The sequence below is a fragment of the Heptranchias perlo genome, chromosome 31 (assembly GCF_035084215.1).
Source record: "Heptranchias perlo isolate sHepPer1 chromosome 31, sHepPer1.hap1, whole genome shotgun sequence".
In the NCBI taxonomy this organism is placed as follows: domain Eukaryota; kingdom Metazoa; phylum Chordata; class Chondrichthyes; order Hexanchiformes; family Hexanchidae; genus Heptranchias; species Heptranchias perlo.
This window is the reverse complement of record NC_090355.1, coordinates 20,744,175-20,762,723: the sequence shown is the minus strand read 5'-3', so window position 1 is coordinate 20,762,723 and position 18,549 is coordinate 20,744,175. Positions and strand designations below refer to the sequence as shown.

At 39.4% G+C, this 18,549-nt stretch overlaps 1 protein-coding gene across 3 annotated transcripts in view; it reads left to right on the top strand.

Annotated features, from left to right (window-relative positions):
* Positions 1-18,549, top strand: part of LOC137300555 (nuclear receptor subfamily 5 group A member 2-like) — a 77,289-nt gene that overhangs the window by 55,919 nt on the left and 2,821 nt on the right. For all 3 annotated transcript variants that reach the window (XM_067969701.1, XM_067969702.1, XM_067969703.1), the window contains exons 5-6: positions 3,857-3,976; positions 7,546-7,693. In XM_067969701.1, the coding sequence (XP_067825802.1) occupies positions 3,857-3,976; positions 7,546-7,693 (268 nt within the window). The remainder of the gene's footprint in view (positions 1-3,856; positions 3,977-7,545; positions 7,694-18,549) is intronic.

Genomic DNA, 18,549 nt, shown 5'->3' with positions numbered 1-18,549 from the left:
TTGTCAAACATGATTTCTCTTTCATAAAACTGTGTTGACTCTGCCTAATCATTTTATGATTTTCTAAGCGCCCTGTTACCACTTCCTTAATAATGGATTCCAGCATTTTCCCGACGACTGATGTCAGGCTAACTGGCCTGTAGTTCCCTGTTTTCTCTCTCCCTCCTTTCTTGAATAGCGGGGTTACATTTGCTAACTTCCAATCCACTGGGAATCTTGGGAATTTTGGAAGATCACAACCACATGAGCCGCCTCCCTCCCTACTTCGTCTAACCCTATCAGCATATCCTTCTATTCCTTTCTCCCTCATGTGCTTATCTAGCTTGCCCTTAAATGCAGCTATGTTATTTGTCTCAATTGCTCCTTGTGGTAGTGCGTCCCACATTCTTACCACTCTTTGTGTAAAGAAGTTTCTCCTGAATTCCCTATTGGATTTATTAGCAACTGTTTTATATTGATGACCTCTAGTTTTGGACTCCCCCACAAGTGGAAACATTTTCTCCACGTCTAACCTATCAAACCCTTTCATTATCTTAAAGACCTCTATCAGGTCACCCCTCAGCCTTCTCTTTTCTAGAGAAAAGAGTCCCAGCCTGTTCAGCCTTTCCTGATAAGGATATCCTCTCAATTCTGGTATAATCCTTGTGAATCTTTTTTGCACCCTCTCCAATGCCTCTATATCCTTTTTATAATATGGAGACCAGAACTGTGTACAATACTCCAAGTGTGATCCAACAACTTCAGTACAAGTTTAACATAACTTCTCTGCATTTCAATTCTATCCCTCTTGAAATGAACCCTAGTACTTGATTTGCCTTTTTTATGGCCTTATTATCCTGCGTCGCTACTTTTAGTGATTTATGTATCTGTACCCCTAGATCCCTTTGCTCCTCTGTCCCTTAATTTATAGTCCAATCTTGTTTCTCACATCAGTAGCAGACATGTTATTTATGGTGGAAGTCCTCATTCAGAGCTGAATTTTGAGCTGTTGTATGCAAACTATTAGTATGCCATGCTAGAGTTGTGTCCTATATCTTCTGTGCAGTAAAACAATGTGAGAGAAAGTGGCAGAAGTTATCTCTTTGCTTTGCATGCTATTCCCCTGATGGTGGAGCAGCTCAATATTTTCATTTGTGCTACGCCTTCCGTGATCAAATAGTAAGCATGTGTACAAAGGTGGCCACACATAACCTTGGCACATCGCCTGATGTCACTGAACAACAACTGCATTTGCTCCTAAGATCAATGGAACTGGGAGACTGCATTAACCTGACCATCAAAATCCAGCCTTGCAGCTTGGATCTTACAAGAAGATGGTCATCTCATCCAAAAAAGACCACTCTCCTTTCCTGCACTTTCTACAGCGAGACCTCCAAAAACTCCGCATTATAGGAGTGAGTCTCCCCGCTGCCCTCATTGCACATATGTGCACCTCCTCCCTGCAATGATTACCCTTCCAGAGTCCGGCTAATTGGGAAAAAAAGCAGTTCATAGCAAGCAGCTGCTCCTTAAAAGCTGGTGTCAAGCTGGATTCTGCAAGCCCCAGCCAGGCCTCCCTCCCTGAGCATGTTTTCCATGCACAGGTAGCACATTAACATGAAGGGAAGGGATAAGGCCAGTTCTCCTTTCTGCCATCACATGCACACCTGCGCTACGGGCCAGTGCAGCCATCATTTTTGCTGGTCTCGCAAAATCAGGGCTAAAGAGTGCATCTGAACTGGAACATATTTACTTCTTTTTATATAATGTAAAATAAAAACAGAAAATGCTGCAAATACTCAGCAGGTCAGGCAGCATCTGTGGAGAGAGAAACAGAGTTAATGTTTCAGGTCAATGACCTTTCATCATAATTAGGAGATGTTGGAGATTAAGATGTTTTAAGCAAGTGCAGAGACAGAGAACAAGTGTGTGTGTGTGTGTCTGTGTGGGGGGTGGGTTGTGCGGTGGGGAGGAGGGGAGGAAAGAACAAAAGGGAAGGTCTGTGATAGGGTGGAGGGCAGGAGTGATTACATGACAAAAGGGATGATGCTGCAAGGCAAAATGAGTTAATAATGAGACAAGTAAAGAAATAAAAGATGGGTCCAGGGGAGGTGTAAATGGTTATAGCAGAATAGCAGAGGAGGAGCGAAGCATGAAAAATCTGGCAAGTTCATTTGAGACAAGAGGGTGGTAGAGTATGGGGCTGTTTGGGCTGCTGTTCAAGGAAGAAGCTGCCAATCAGCCCCGGAGACTGTTTTAGTGAGGAATGAAGATGTAGGGAGACTGGGCATCCATGGTGAAAAGGAATTGATTGGCGCTGGAAAACCTGAAATCCTCAATGTGGCAAAGGGCATCAGAATAGTCATGGACAAGGGGGAAAAGTAAAGCCAAGATAAGAGGAATTAAGTTTGGTTGGACAGGAGTAAGCTGGAACAATCAATCTAACAGCGCAGTCCTTCTTGTGTATCATGTGGAAGAGATGGGGGATTGTGGAACTGCAAGGTTGAAGTCAGTAGGGGGGAACGTTTCCAGAAGAGATGAAATCAGTTTTAAGCCTGGTACATGATAGTTTGGTGTTAAACAGTGGGCTTATGGTCCAGAGAGAGATTGGAGGAGTGGTCAGATAGTTGGTGTTCCGCCTCAGCCGAGTAGATATTCCACCATTTGACGGTTTTTCCTTCTTCACTCAGGTCAGTGTGTACAGCTAAAAATTAAAATTTGTATAAAAAATACAAATATTAGATAAAATATAAAAAATCACTAAATTTACCCATAGGTTATTTAATGTTAGAAATAGCAGCGAGAAGTTTCACCCACAAAGGCCTACTCTTAAGTCTGGGTTTGTGTTAGAAATTTAATCTGTGCCTTAGTTGCTGTGAAAAAACACTGTATGTATCAGAGAGGTGCATCATGGGAGTTTTAGCTCTTATCCGAAAAGTGCGAAAGAAAAATTCTGAGGAATGGTGTTGTCTGAGCTGAGATTTGTTTTTGTGTTACTGAGATAGACGGATGTTTGTGTCGAGGGTAGAGGGGAATGTTTATTAGATGGTCTGATGCTGACCTTGGACATTGCAATTGGAGTCAGCCAGACTTGGACCATGGTGAATGTCCACTTGTTCAGATGCTGATCATTGAAGATTCAACACTGGGAGTAACCTTCTAGGGCAAGTACTACACCGACAAGTTCAGCACGAACTGTAAGAAGGAGAAACAAGTACTCTCAATTTGAAGCAGCTTAATTTGAATTATCTGATCATCTGTTTTTTTTGCAGCACTATGTTCCCTTTGTTATTTATATTGCTCAGTTCGAATAAATGGATAATTTAATTTTTTTTAGCATAAAAAACAACATTGAGTTTTCAGGAGCAGACTGTACAGCAAATCCATAGAGCAAAACATAACACAATATTTTATAATGTGAATGCAAGCTACTCTTAAATTCAAAGCTGCTTAATTAGAATTATCAATTAATGCATATTATCTGTTAATCTGAATTGAAATTATGTGAAACAAAAGGGATATGGAGAAAATTAAGTAGAGGTACAGATTAGCTGGGGTCTAATTGTAGAGCGGAACTGGCTCGAGGGGCTGAATGGCTTACTCCTGTTTCTATGTTTGTATCAGAAACGGCACTCCAGTTCCTGGACTACCAATATGTAACACCACAGGGGATCTAATAGTTAGAAAATGGAGAGTAAGTTACTGCTAGATGGAGAGAGAAATGCATAGATCATCGAACAAATGCCAGTGTGGCAGTAATTGAGTGAAAACTCTGCTAAATTTACATTGAACGTCACTGTGGAGATTGACCATTAAAAGACTGCTTTTGTGTCGCTGCTGAATTTCTATCCTGACAATGTAGTATTTTGAATTTTAGGTGGATGATCAAATGAAACTCCTGCAGAATTGCTGGAGTGAGCTGCTGGTTCTGGACCATATTTGCAGACAAGTACACCATGGGAAAGAAAACAGCATTCTTCTGGTGACAGGCCAAGAGGTAATGAGCTTTCCAGTGGTTCTGTGGCAAAATGATTTCAGAGTCATTATTCAACAAAAATGCTGTGTATTGGGTGGGGCCTTGGAACTATACACAGAAACTCTCAGTACTGACAAATATTTGGTGCTTTAAAGAAATAACTTGCATTTATATAGGGCCTTTCACGACTTCACGACGTCCCACAGTGCTTTATAACCAATGAAGTACTTTCAAAGTGTAGTCACTGTTGTAATGTAGGAAATACTAAGTCACTTTTTGTCTTTAATTAAAACTTTGTTATTGTGATTGCTACAAGACAATATCAAAACTGAGGCTTTCCACCCTTCCCCCCCCTTATATACACAAAGCTTTTCTGTTGTGTGTGTTTTGAGGGGTTTTCAGTTTATGCATCAGCCCAGTCAGCCCACCAGAAGGTGTGTGTGAGTGATCACTCCCCAGAGACCTTTCCTTCCTCCTATAGTTGACTCAGCTGAGAATGGGCAAACATACTCCTAAGGGAATGGAAATTGATGCTGAGATTAAAAGTCTGGTTTTCTTTTAGATTCAACCATTCAAACAGGTGCAATTGTATTAAATAAACAAGAATGTTGTTGAAATACGTCATCCAATTATGATAACCATTTTAAAGCCATCAGAAGTATTATTGTTTTGGTGAATTTAACCTATATGGGGTCGACCTGAATGGTCCGATACTGAGCCATACAGAGGAAGTTCTAGTTCGGATCCTTGGGCTGACTACACCTGGGGTGAAAATGGTGGAGGGGTGGTGGGATGGGGAGGTGCTACACTTTGCTTCAGTATCCCCAGTCTAGGAAGGGTGAAAAAAGTATCAGCTCAGATTCTTCTTATTGATTGAGATCCAGTGACTCCCTGATGGAAGTGAACTTTAGACAGGGTCAAGTTTGGCCCTGTGGCCAAAGAGTTGCCATGTTAAGAAGTTTTGACTATTGGGCCTTTCAAAACCCAAACAAATCATATTCTCATACTTCTTTTATAAATAGATCGTCATAACTTTTTAGATTAACTTTAAATTAAGTGCCAGTGCAATCCTTTATTTTTATTTGCTTGGTCACATGCATTACATTTATAAAATTCTCTGTCGCTGTTTTTAATGTGAATACAAACCGGTGCCTTTCAGACACTTTAGCTTGTGAAAATGGTGCCCTCTTGACAAAATAAAACCTTTTTCTCAGATGCGAAATAGTCAAATAATTGCTTGCAGATGCCATGTGTTTGACTGTCTTTGAAATTGTTTCTGTACCAGAGAAAAACACTGATCTACAGATAGACTGAATGTGTCCACAAACCACAGTCGGAAACATTTGAGATAGTTTTCCAGCAACCCGCAACGCTCTGTAGTGATTTTAGGTCCTCAGTTTCCCATACGAAAGTTGGGCTTGGTGCTTATGTTTATACCAGGTGGTTTGAAAACAGTTGCCATCATTCACAAATCAGACAACTAAAACTGCTGAAAATTTTAGTTGGAAATAATTAGCGCTCTGGCTTAAAAACAAAAGTAACAAAAGCTAAAAGTAACACATAAGGCCAAAAAATGGCAGTATCAATCTTATAAGGATTTTGTAACTCTTCTTTTGATTTGTTAAGATTATTTTGAATTTTTAAAACTCTACTTTAAACAGTTTTTAAATGTGTTGCTATGTCGCTTGCATTCTCAAGATAAAATGGAGACAGACAAACTATTCCCAGATGTCTGCCAATGCTAGTCTTGAGCTGGCCAGCAAATGGTGAACAAGGGCATCTAATGGTGTCTTCCCCTCTTATTTTTCCTTCCTTGCTTGAGGAAGCACAAATGCAACTAAAAATAAATGTCCCTTGCTTTATATACAAACATACTTTTTTGCTAAAATTGATGAAGGGGTAAAAATAGAGTCCTTAGTTTATACTCAGTGGGGGTCATTTTGACTTTGTGCGATAGTGTAAAACAGGTGATAGTGAATTGGCAGCCCGTTTTACATCTCTCCCGATTTTTATTTCTATTGAAGTCAATGTTAGTGCAATTGATGACAGAAACTCTGAGTGAACGATTGCAGCTGCAAACTTGTGGCCTACCGTTTTGTGCACTGCTCCACTGCACCATCAGTGATTATCTCAAACTTCTCGGGTTCCCCACATTACAACAGTTACCACACTTCAAAAGTAATTCATTGGCTGTGAAACGCTTTGGGACATCCTTAGGTCATGAAAGGCGCTATACAAATATAAGACCTTCCTTCCTTGCTCCCTCCCTTTCTCCTTCTCTTTCTCTAACCTACAAAGAGTGCTGAAATTCCTTTAGAGATGTTTGATTTATGTAGCAGAAGCTGGTTAGTCTGTTCGAGCAAATAACAGAGAATTAATGTTAAGTAAAAGATTTCTGCATCTCTGTTGTCTCTTGAGTGAATTCATTCCAATGAAAGAGGCTAATTGGTATACATTGCCACAGCATCAAATGGACATTTTAATAATATTAAAGCACAATTGGGTAGATTGTAGAGTACTGAAATATCAGGAAAATCCCGTGTTCTGCACTCTGCTTTGCAAACAAGCTTGTATAGATTAAATAACCTGTGCCATTTGACAATGTCTCCTGTTACTTTTTCATTATCTACATGTTTCTATCAAACTGCCATAAAATACAGCCCAATATTGTCTTTAAGAGATGGCGCATAGCCAGATATCATGATTGAATTCTGATACCAGTGAAATAATCAAATGGACTGGTTTCAAGGTCTTTCATACATACAGTATTTTGTGGCACCTACTTATTATGCATATTAATTTTGTTTGAACTTCCCACAAGAGAAGTGCAGACCTAAACCTAAATAAAGTACAACCTCTTGTGGAACATCTTGAAACCAAACATAGTAAATGATTGCCTTGCCCTGAATTTAAAATATAAACGTGCTCGAGCATCCTGCTTAGAATCACACTGCAACCTTCTCTGATGACTTGCTAGTTGGGTTTTTTTGGGGGGTTGTGAGGTGGGGAGGTGACAATACTGGCCCCTATCTGAACCCATGGAAGTATCTCTATATCTTTTGAATTCTAGAGAAATATTAGTGTAGTAATGCACAGAGTAGTCCAAGGCCTGTTCATCCTGGCTTCTGGAGAAGGATGGATCGAGGTAAGCAGTTGACCATGAGGTGCACAAATTGGGAATTGAATTCCCCAGTTTTTGCAGTAAGGTGGTGTATTTTTCTCCCCTGCGTTATGCTTAAAGGTCTCTGCTGCCCACTGAATCGAATCTAATCTTTTCCTTGTACAAAATTTAATTGGGTTGAGTATTTATATAGTTCTAAGTATAAAAAAATGCCCAAAATTGTGACAATGTTTAACCTCTAAAGAGAAATCTGCCCAATGTTATCCTTTCTCTGAGAATGGGAGAGCATTTCTGTAATGCAGGATTTCAGGCAGTGCTGCAGAAATTGTGTCATTTCAGACTGGAAACGTTCCCTGCCAAGGAGTGTGTTATCTGATCTAATGTGTGAAAACTGTTCGATTCGTCAGCAGTGCAAATCCTCACACTAATGAGTACAATAAACTGCAACAACTTTTTTTTTCCCATCCAGGTTGAGTTATCAACAATTGCAAACCAAGCCGGAGCAACTCTCATTAACTTGGTGTTGAGAGCTCAGGAGCTGGCAGCTAAACTGCAGTCTTTACAGGTCGATAGAAGGGATATTGTCTGCTTTAAGTTCCTCCTCTTGTTTAGTCCTGGTAAGCGACACACTTTGATCTTATAACTTCGTTGTGAAATAGAACACTAGCAGTTCACAATGCATGTCATGCTGGTCATTTATATGAAATTATATTCAGGATCATATATGGGGTAATTTGAACCTAGCGCTCGAAGGGGAACAGGCCGGTTTGTGTCGGCCGCCCATTTTATACTCCGTCTGAATTTATACTTCATTGAAGAGAACAGAGAATAAAATTGGACGGGATGTAAAACTGGCATTCCATCCGATCCTGAGATTTTCCCATCTACTAGGTTAGGTTAAAATTGCTCCCATAGTCTCTGAAATTCTTCTGGTCATCTTCAACTAAATATTAAAGGCTAATATTTACCAGTATAGATAATCTAATAAGTAGGTTTGTATATAAGTTGAAGAGAATCCTGTTACATCAGCTCAACAAAAGCATTTTTATTATGGATATGTTCTGAGCGAGTATGAAATATGTATTTAATGTGTTCATGTGGTCCCAGCCTGACCTTTGTGGTAAATTAACTCTTAAAACAGTCGTCATGATATTCAATGAATCATATGAAACTTCTGTTAAATCAGCAGAGAAATTGTTAGTTATTTAAACAGAGCATGTTTCATTTTTTTAAAATTATAAAACACAAAAATTGTCAATGTTACATTTAGAATTTCCATATTAAATATGAAACTATTTTATAGCTTAAATCTGCTGAATTGCAAGATGGGTTTATTGCCACGATTCTTGCAATGGAACAAATAAATTAAAAATGAAACATTGTTTTCTCTTTCAAAGCAGCCGAACAGACCGTTAAATAAGCAGATAGTGATAGTGGGACGGAAACAAACACCCATGTTGAGGCTTAGCACAATCGGGATGATTATGTCTGTTCTAATGTGCGTCAGTTGGATGGCTTTTCCAAACCTGTCATGTCTTGGGCTTGCAGACTCTGGATTATTAACCGCCAGAAAGTCTCTGGTAAAACCAGCTTTGTCTTTTTGCACATGACTATTCCTCTTAGACAAAACAAATAAAACTGACTCAGAAGGTTTTATTTGATTGTTGAGCCAAAGTTTGGCAATCGTCAGGGTGTAAAGGGGACAACAATATTAAATAAAACATGACCCAATTAAAGTTACAAAGCAAAAAATGTTATTTATTCAGATAGGAACAGTAAAGTAGAAATAAAAGAAAGGGTCAATGAATCTTCCTTTCATCTGTGCATTACACAGGTGCATTCGACAAGTATCTTGCTTTCCTCCTCACTCACTTGCCACAATTAGGCAAGCATTAACTTTTTAATCACCCATGCTGCTGAAGTGGTGCAGGCATTACATTTTAGTGACAGCTTTTGTCTGTCTGTCCTTTCATGTCTGTGAAGGCTAACTTGTCTGTAGTGGATCTATAAATATTTAGCTTTGAGTGCTGATTTGTCACCAAATTTACCCCAATTTCTTTAACCAAAGGGGCATCCCAACTCTTGTTTTCTGTTGAAATTGGGTGACATTAGAAATTCTATGTGCATCTATTCCAAGACATTGAGCTGGCATCTGAATAATTGTGTGTCACATTTTCAACAAACGTGATAAGTGACTTCTCTCAGCGGACTTTGAGTTCCTTTTAAAAATCACTGCCTATACGTGCACCCATGCATGAAATAGAAGCCTTGATTTTAAAGAATCAGTGTGCTGGACTTTGAGTGAACTACAAGCTGTTGAATTTTGTTTACTTGGGAAAAGAGATGCAGCTTAATAGAGAAAAAATGTCTAAAAATTTAAAAGATAAGTAATAATGAAGACGTAATCAAGCAGTAGTGAAACTGCAATCCCCACTGATTCTCAGACAGACCACAGCAAGTGGCGTGATGCTAAAGGCCCAGAATGTTCCAGTAAAAGTTGTTCTTCCCAGTTTCTTAGTTTAAAAAGTGTTGCCCACTTTGCCACCTTTTTCTGTGCCCTGAACAAATGCCTCTCCTGATGGTCAATCATAAAGCTGTCATAATAGGGACAAGTTTGCAGCTCAACACACCTATATCATGTTAGCAGTGGGGAATCCAATGAAAAAGACAATGTAAAATAAAATAAAAGCAGAGAAGCAGCAGTTTCAAATTTCTATGATCTGGAGAGTCTCCCACTGCACCGGTAGAACATAAGAACAAAAGAAATAGGAGCAGGAACAGGCCATACGGCCCCTCGAGCCTGCTCCGCCATTCAATCAGATCATGGCTGATCTTCAGCCTCAACTCCACTTTCCTGCCCGATCCCCATATCCCTAGATTCCCCTAGAGTCCAAAATTCTATCGATCTCAGTCTTGAGTGTACTCAACGACTCAAAATCCACAGCCCTCTGGGGTAGAGATTTCCAAAGATTCACAACCCTCTGAGTGAAGAACTCCTTATCTCAGTCTTAAACGGCTTACCCCTTATCCTGCGACTATGCCCTCTAGCCCTGGACTCTCCAGCCAAGGGAAACAACCTCTCAGCATCTACCTGGTCAAGCCCCTTCAGAATCTTACATATTTCAATGAGATCACCTCTCATTCTTCTAAACTCCAGAGAGTATAGCTCCATCCTACTCAACCTCTCCTCGTAGGACAACCCTCTCAACCCAGTGGAAAAATGTAATAGCATTAAAATTCCACCTGTCGCTCTGTCCCTGCCACGACCATGTCCCAAATCTCGGGGTTGTGATTATTTAAGTAATAGGGGTGGGCGCTCATGCCAGTGGTGGGCAGTATGGGCACCCGCTCAGTGGGACAAGAACAACTTGCATTTATATAGTGCCTTTAATGTAGTAAAACATCCCAAGGTGTTTCACAGCAGTGTTATCAGACAAAATTTTACACCGAGCCACATAAGGAGGTATTAGGACAGGTGACCAAAAGGCTGGTCAAAGAGGTAGGTTTTAAGGAGTGTCTTAAAAGGAGGAGAGAGAGGTAGAGAGCCAGAGAGGTTTAGGGAGGGAATTCCAGAGCTTGGGGCCTAACTAGCTGAAGGCATGGCTGCCAATGGTGGAGCGAAGGAAATCGGGGGTGCACAAGAGACCAGAATTGGAAGAACACAGAGCTCTCAGAGAGTTGTAGGGCTGGAGGTGGTTACAGAGATAGGGAGGGGTGAGGCCATGGAGGAATTTGAACACAAGGATGACAATTTTAAATTTGAGGCATTGCTGGACCGGGATCCAATGTAGGTCAGCGAGCATTGGGGTAATGGGAGAATGGGACTTGGTGCGAGTTAGGATATGGGCAGTAGAACTGGTGGGATGTCAGAGGGCCCCTTGCTGTTCCATGGGAGGGGGCCACAGGCCAATCTGGCGAAAGATGGTAAAGAAGAAATTTACCCCTTTAGCTGCTACCTCATGGTAGACCCTAAATTCAAATGGCATGAGATTGATTGCCGTACAGTCAGTCACATGTGGGCCCCACTATACACAATTCAAATGGCATTTGATCCTCTGCCTGCTTTTTGGTTGTTAAGGAAGCATATCTGGCAGAATATCTGAGGAAGCAGGAAACCCCTCAGACAATCCTCCAAAAGTGACCTCGGGACAGATCACGTGAGCTTAATGTGAGCGAGTGCAGTGTGGGAATGGATAAGGGAGAAGGAGAAAATCCACATATGTTGTTCTACAAGCAAATTTAATGTGGTCGGAAGGAAACTTCTGGACTGGGTGTTAATGACAAGAGTAGCAGGAATAGCAATCAGTACCATCATAACTCAACTGCAAGTCAGACCACAGGTCATTGTTAAATGACTTCAGGAGAATGTAGACAACTTCTAACACAGAAGGTGTCAGTATTCAATTCAATATTTACTGAAATGATCTTTGATCCACCGCAAAGCAGAACCATGGACCAGCAAGGAAAACAAGCCCATCTCAGCAGTAACAACTTGCCATAAACGCATCAGCTTTAATGGATCGCTTTCACTGTCAAACATAACATTGAAGGTTGAATAGAGATCAGCAATTGGCAGGAGGTAGAAATATTTAATCCCAGAGCTCTCTTGGCTCCAAACATTATGCAAGCCCACCGGCTAACTGAGCTAAAACTATCCTGTAACAAAAAGCACATTACATGGATGTTATTAGTTACCAACATAACCCAACCCAAAACACACACAAACCTATAAACATTGTTGTCATGTGGACAAAGAACCAGCACACACTGTCTAAGTTACAATGCACATATATTCACATCTGCTTGCACTTTTTGTGCCAACGTTTCACATTGTAAATTCTTATGTCCACATTTATAATGGAAATCGTCTATGTAAACATGGGAAGGTGTAATTTTTACACTTTAATCGATAATTTATCTGTCATATGCCCCGCCTAAGTTGAATTTTACCCCCGTTGTCTTCTGTCATTTGTCTTTGTTCTTCAGTGGTGAGGGGGGGTCTTCATTGCAGTCATCTCATCTGAATGGGGTGTATGTCTGTTGCACTGGTGCATAGGTCTCTATATGCTGTGCGGTCATTTTCCTTGTAGCTTGGAGAGGGGTCCTTGTGCAGAATTTCTCCTCCCTCTAGTTGTCCATTCTACAAAGTCCCTAGGGTGGTTCAGGTACGTAGACATAAGGGGCAGTATTCTGTGTCTCTATCTAGCATTACTTTCACTCTGCTTTACAATGTGATGAAGAATATCAGGATACCTTTGTTAAAAGGCCTGTTTTTCCCCAGGCCCTTGAGGATGCCAAAGATACATGTTGTTGCGGCATCCCCGATTGTTCAGATTATTTATTTTGGTTGGGGCCCTTGGTAGATAGGTTATCTGGGCATACAGCTTACTACGGTCTCAATTTCTCAGACATTGATCTCTCCTAATGTTCCATCAGAGATTTGATTTGGAATTCATGGTGTTCCCTTTGCACATTTCGGCATTCACCTTGAGACTTTTGTTGAGTTTCCTGATTTCCACTAGATGGTCAGAGATGCTGACTATGGTCTGCCAATGCTTGAGATCTGGATCCAGCTCAACACTTTACACTGACTCATTGGGGCTATGGCTCAAATTGAGAAAAATCTTACATAGTAACATGACAGTGCAGCACATCTCTGTAAATGTAATAACTTGAGGTATAACACACTCATCATGCACATATTCAAAATATGAGCCTCAGCTGTTAACATTAGACATTTAGATTACAAAGTTGCCTAGTTGTTTTTTTTTAACATTATTTTAATTCTGTCCTTCCTTTGGATTCTACATCCAACTCAATCACCATTTTGGCTGAAGGATAGGCAGACAACTTTTTCCCAAGCTTCTGCCAATGGCACTAGGAGGTGATTCTCCACCCAGTTTCTCCAATGTGGACCCTGTAAGAAAATGAGAATCGGCAACAGTCTCATTAGATTATCTGTTACACATTCTATCATCACACCACCAACGTAACTCTATAATTACCACAAGCACCACATTATAAGTCAGAATTCTATTTGATAATGCAACACATGTCAATATAAATTTTATTCTATATATACTTCTGCCATGGCTAGGAAATACTGCATTCACTTTTATCCCCTAACGTGCCAGAAAGGAGTGACTGTGCTCTACACATGTAAATTACTGTTCACCCTGAAAGTTACGTTTCATCGGTCCATTTAGCTAAAGAATGCAGAATGTCATCAAGGCCAGAAATCCAACATTCAATTCCCATTTGCCATATTAGTTACAGGAAATAGTAAGTACCTCTCCTATGACACCACCACTGCCACAGGGGTTGCTAGGGGAGTTGAACTAATGCAAGGGGATGTTCCTATGAATTCCTGCTTGCAGCAGTTGCCAGTGTGCCTCCCCCTTCCCAGTGTTGGAGTGGTGAGGTAAGGAGAGCAAGAACAGGATCATTTTCAAATACCACAAATTGTGCCACTTAAATTATTTAATATTGCGACATAATTTGTCATTTCACAGCCATAATGCTTCATGTTTTTCTTCAGCAATGTATTTTTTCTGCTTTTGAGATGCCCCCATGACACATACCATTCCCTGGTTGGTAAGGTGAAAGAACACCCTGTTCCCGGGTGCCTACCAATAACAATCTGAAACAAGGAGATGCAAAGGGATGGCCAGTCTTATCTGCTTTCCAATCTCTCTCCTGCCCTGTAGAGAGAGGTTTTTAAAGTCATGAAAGTACAGTTAAAAATATATCTTCACAACAACCCTCCAAAAGGTTATCTTACTGGACTGAATGAGAAACTTGATACATGAGGTGAATTTGTGTTATTGTGCTCCATGAAGTTCTGTCTCTCTGTGCTGCCTCTTTCACGGTTGTAATCAGTGACAGTGACAATGATGTCAATGGAAGAGTCCCAAACTAAGAAGCTAATGATCAAGTGAATTTATTATTTAACTGTATTAAAATATGCTTTTCAAAGTGTGTGCACTTTAATATGAAAATCCTGCACTTTGGAAGGTAACTAAGTCTCGCAAGCAGCGAAAATGCCAGCAGACTTCACTATAAAATGTTTTTGTTTATCAGAGCCATATAGTCACTTAGTTCAGTTTCCTGTGACAATCCGAATGTTAATTTTTCAATATTGTTATGAAACATCACCTCAATGTTTGTTTCAAAATTTTTTTATTATTGAGCTGCAAATAGAAAAATATAGTTTCAAATGACAGATATATGGACTTCTTCCAAACGCACACTGAAATTAAAGGCCTCACATATAAATTCTTCATTTATCACGACAGAATTTTTTTTCCACGGAAGAAATTTGAAGTAGGGCTTTTTTTCCTCCATTCAGGGTCATTTTCACCAGATTTTACCCTTTTCTATCTGAAAACATTGTGTTGAGGTGTTTTGTATTTTCCATAGAATCAGCTGCAGAGCCAGGTTTTTATGCCGCTTGCGAAACATAATTACCTTCAACGGTGCACAGTTTTTACATTCAGCCCACCACAGCACACACAAAGCAAAATATTTACAAAAGAGTGTGACATTTGTTGTCCATATTGATTTTTCTCCTGAGCAGGTAAAGAGTTTTAATTAAAATTAGAATTTTGCAAAAAGCAATACTTATGAAGAAGGTACATGTTAGCTTTGTTCTAAAGAAGCATTTAATAGAGCCTTAATGAATTGACCTATCGTTCTATTTCCTGTCTTTCAATCATGAGGATCCTTTGCTGGAAAAGGCTTTTATAACTCACATTCCCTTAAGCGATTGCAATTTAGCAGCAGCCTCTTGTGAACAAAGACAGCTCCAAATAATGAGAACAGTTAAAAAGAGAGAAATAACCTGAAGCATGTCGACAATTGTGAGGGTGAGCTTTGTATGACAGGGAACCATTGCAACTGCTTGCTTGTAAATTAAGAGTTTGTGTGATTTAGAGCCTTGTGTGAATTAATGTTTATTGTTGTGACATTTGAATTCAAAAATAGGTAATTATTATTTAAATCTAAAGTTAGCATTGTAGCAGAATAAAGTCAACTAGCTGAGGATATCTGAATTTGAACAACCTAAGGACTCCCGAATTGTAAGGCTTTTTGGCCTGGAAAACATCAATAGGATAAATAGGGTTGTGGATAGGACTTTAAACTAGTAAGACAGGGGGAGGGATCGGGTGAAAATAATATAAGTCTAAAGATAAAAGAAATAGGAGACGAGAGTAAAGGTCATACCAAAGTAAGGAACCAGGGTAACATAAACAGTCAGGGAACAAATACAGTTATAGAACATAAGTACAAAATGAGTGTCAAAAATAAAGTGAGGGGAACAATTATTAAAAACAAATTAAATTACCTGTACAGCAATGTGCACAGCATCTGAAACAAAACGAGGGAACAGGAGGCAATAATTCGTAGCGAGGAGCCAGATGTAGTAGGGATAAGTGAAACATGACTACATAAAGAACAGGACTGGCAGTTAAATATTGCAGGATGTTTAGAAAGGATAGGGAAGGAAGAAGCGGGTGGGGTAGCTGTACTAATTGAAGACAACATAATGGCAGTAGAAAAAAGGGACATAAGTAACATTAAGATAGAGGTGGAATCCTTATGGGTTGAGACAAAGGATAAGAAGGGTTCAATCACGTTAATAGGTATATTCTACAGACCACCTAATAGTGGAAGGGAAGTGGAGGAAGAAATATGTAGGCAAATCTATGAAATGAGTAAAAAACATCAAATAATAATCATGGGAGATTTCAACTACCCCCAAATAAATGGCAAGAAGAGATAGGGAAAGGGGAAAGGGGAATGGAGTTTTTACAGTGTCTACACGACTCCTTTCTTACCCAGTATGTGAGAAGCCCAACAAGAGAGGAAACAGTACTGGATCTAGTAATGGGAAATGAACCAGAGCAGATAAGAGAAGTAAGGGGACCATCTAGGCAACAGTGATCATAAAATAATAAGGTTTAAAATAATGATTGAGAAAGACATAAGCAAGACAAAGACCAAAGTAATAGGTTGGAAAAAAGCTAATTTTGAGGGGAGGTGAATGGAACTAGAAAAGGTAAATTGGAAAAAAATCTTGACAAAGAGATAGAACAGCAGTGGGAAATATTTAAAATGATGATCAATAGAGTTCAGGAGAAGTATATTCCTCTAAAAAACAAGAACAAACTAGCCAATAATGACCCACCATGGATGAATAAAGAGATAAGGGTAAAATTGAAACTAAAGAAAAAGGCATACTCTAAGTACATAGACAATAAAGGAGAGGATGACAAAAGGGAACATGAAGAGGTTAGAAAAGAAGTAAAAAAAAATTAGGAAAGCAAAGAGGAAGCATGAAATTAAATTATCAAGGAATATAAAAAGAAACAGTAAAGTATTCTACGGACACATATATAACAAAAGAAAAATCAGGATAGGAATAGGGCCACTAAGGGATGCACAAGATAAACCCACAGGTAATGACAGCGAAATGGCAGAAATATTGAATAGTTACTTTGCCTCAGTATTTATCAGGGAGACTAACAAGGTGGACAAGACATTAGAAGAAGAGATCAAAAAAGGCATAAAGAAATTTAAGATAGAAAAGAGGGAGATGATTGATAAACTAATCAAACTTAGAGAGGATAAAACACCTGGTCTGGATGGATTGCATCCCCACATATTAAAAGAAGTTAGGGAAGAGATAGTAGAGGCACTATTACATATATATAAAAATTCATTAGAAAAAGGAATAGTGCAAGAGGACTAATGTTATTCCTATATTTAAAAAGGAGATAGAATAAGTCCAGGGAACTATAGACCAATTAGCTTAACGTCAGTAGTAGGAAAGATAATGGAATCTTTACTCAAAGATCTAGAAAGAAAAAATCTAGAAAATGCAAATACAATAAAGAGTAGTCAGCACGGATTTCAAAAGGGAAAGTCATGCTTGACCAACCTTATTGAATTCTTTGAAGAAGTAACAGAAAGAGTAGACAGGGTAATGTAGTAGATGTAATATATTTGGATTTTCAAAAGGCCTTCAATAAGGTAATGTCTTGTAGACTCATGACTGAGGTAAGAGCATGTGAAGTCATGGGATAGGTAGCAGAATGGATAGCAAGCTGGCTACAAAACAGAAAACAGAGAGTAGGGGTTAAGGGTAGCTACTCAGACTGGCAAAAGGAGGGAAGTGGTGTTCCACAGGGATTGGTGCTGCGACCACTGATGTTCATAATTGACATTAACAATTTGGATTCGGGAATCGGAAGTAAAATTTCAGAATTTGCGTACGACACCAAATTGGGGGGCATAGTTAATACAAAGGAAGAATGCGTCAAAATGCAAGAAGACATTAATAAATTTGCAGAATGAGCACATAATTGGCAAATGAATTTCAATATAGGTAAGTGTGAGGCAGTACATTTGGTAGGAAGAATAAGGAAGCCACATACTGCTTGGATAATAAGACTCTAAATGGGATAGAGGAGCAAAGGGATCGCGGGGTACAGATACACAAATCACTAAAAGTAGTGACGCAGATTGATAAGGCCATAAAAAAGACAAACCAAACACTGGGGTTTATTTCTAGAGGGATAATTGAAAAGCAGAGAAGTTATGTTAAACTTGTATAGAACCTTGGTTAGACCACAACTTGGAGTACTGTGCACTGTTTTGGTCTCCATATTATAAAAAGGATATAGAGGCATTGGAGAAGGTGCAAAAAAGATTCAAAAGGATGATACCAGAAATGAGAGGATATACTTATCAGGAAAGGCTGAACAGGCTGGGGCTCTTTTCTCTAGAAAAGAGAAGGCTGAGGGATGACCTGATGGAGGTCTTTAAGATAATGAAAGGGTTTGATAGGGTAGATGTAGAGAACATGTTTCCACTTGTGGGGGAGTGCAAAACAAGTCCACAAAATAGTGACTTTTATAAAATAGTCACTAATAAATCCAAAAGGCAATTCAGGAGAAACTTTTTTACCCAAAGAGTGGTAAGAACGTGGAACACACTGCCACAAGGTGTAGTTGAGGCAAATAGCATGGATGCATTTAAGGGGAAGCTAGATAAGGACTTGAGGGAGAAAGGAATAGAAGGTTAAACTGACAGGGTGAGATGAAGTAGGGAGGGAGGAGGCTCATGTGGAGCATAAACGCCGACATAGATCAGTTGGGCTGAATGGCCTGTTTCTGCACTATAGAATCGATGTAACTTGATGTAACGAAACATGGGTGTTGAAATGTATTATGATAATTTTCTCCTGGTGTCTTTAATATATAAAGTGTCTATCGTTTAAGGATTTTGAGATTTTCAATACTTTCAAAATACGCACCTGCTTCATATCAAAAAATGTCTCAAGAATTACAAAACTGTAGTCAATCAAAGTCATTAGATTAATTGGAACACCCCCCCCTCCCCAAATTTAATTGTTACTGAAGTCTTAAATAGTTAATGTATTGGAAATATATATGCACTACATGCAGTGCAA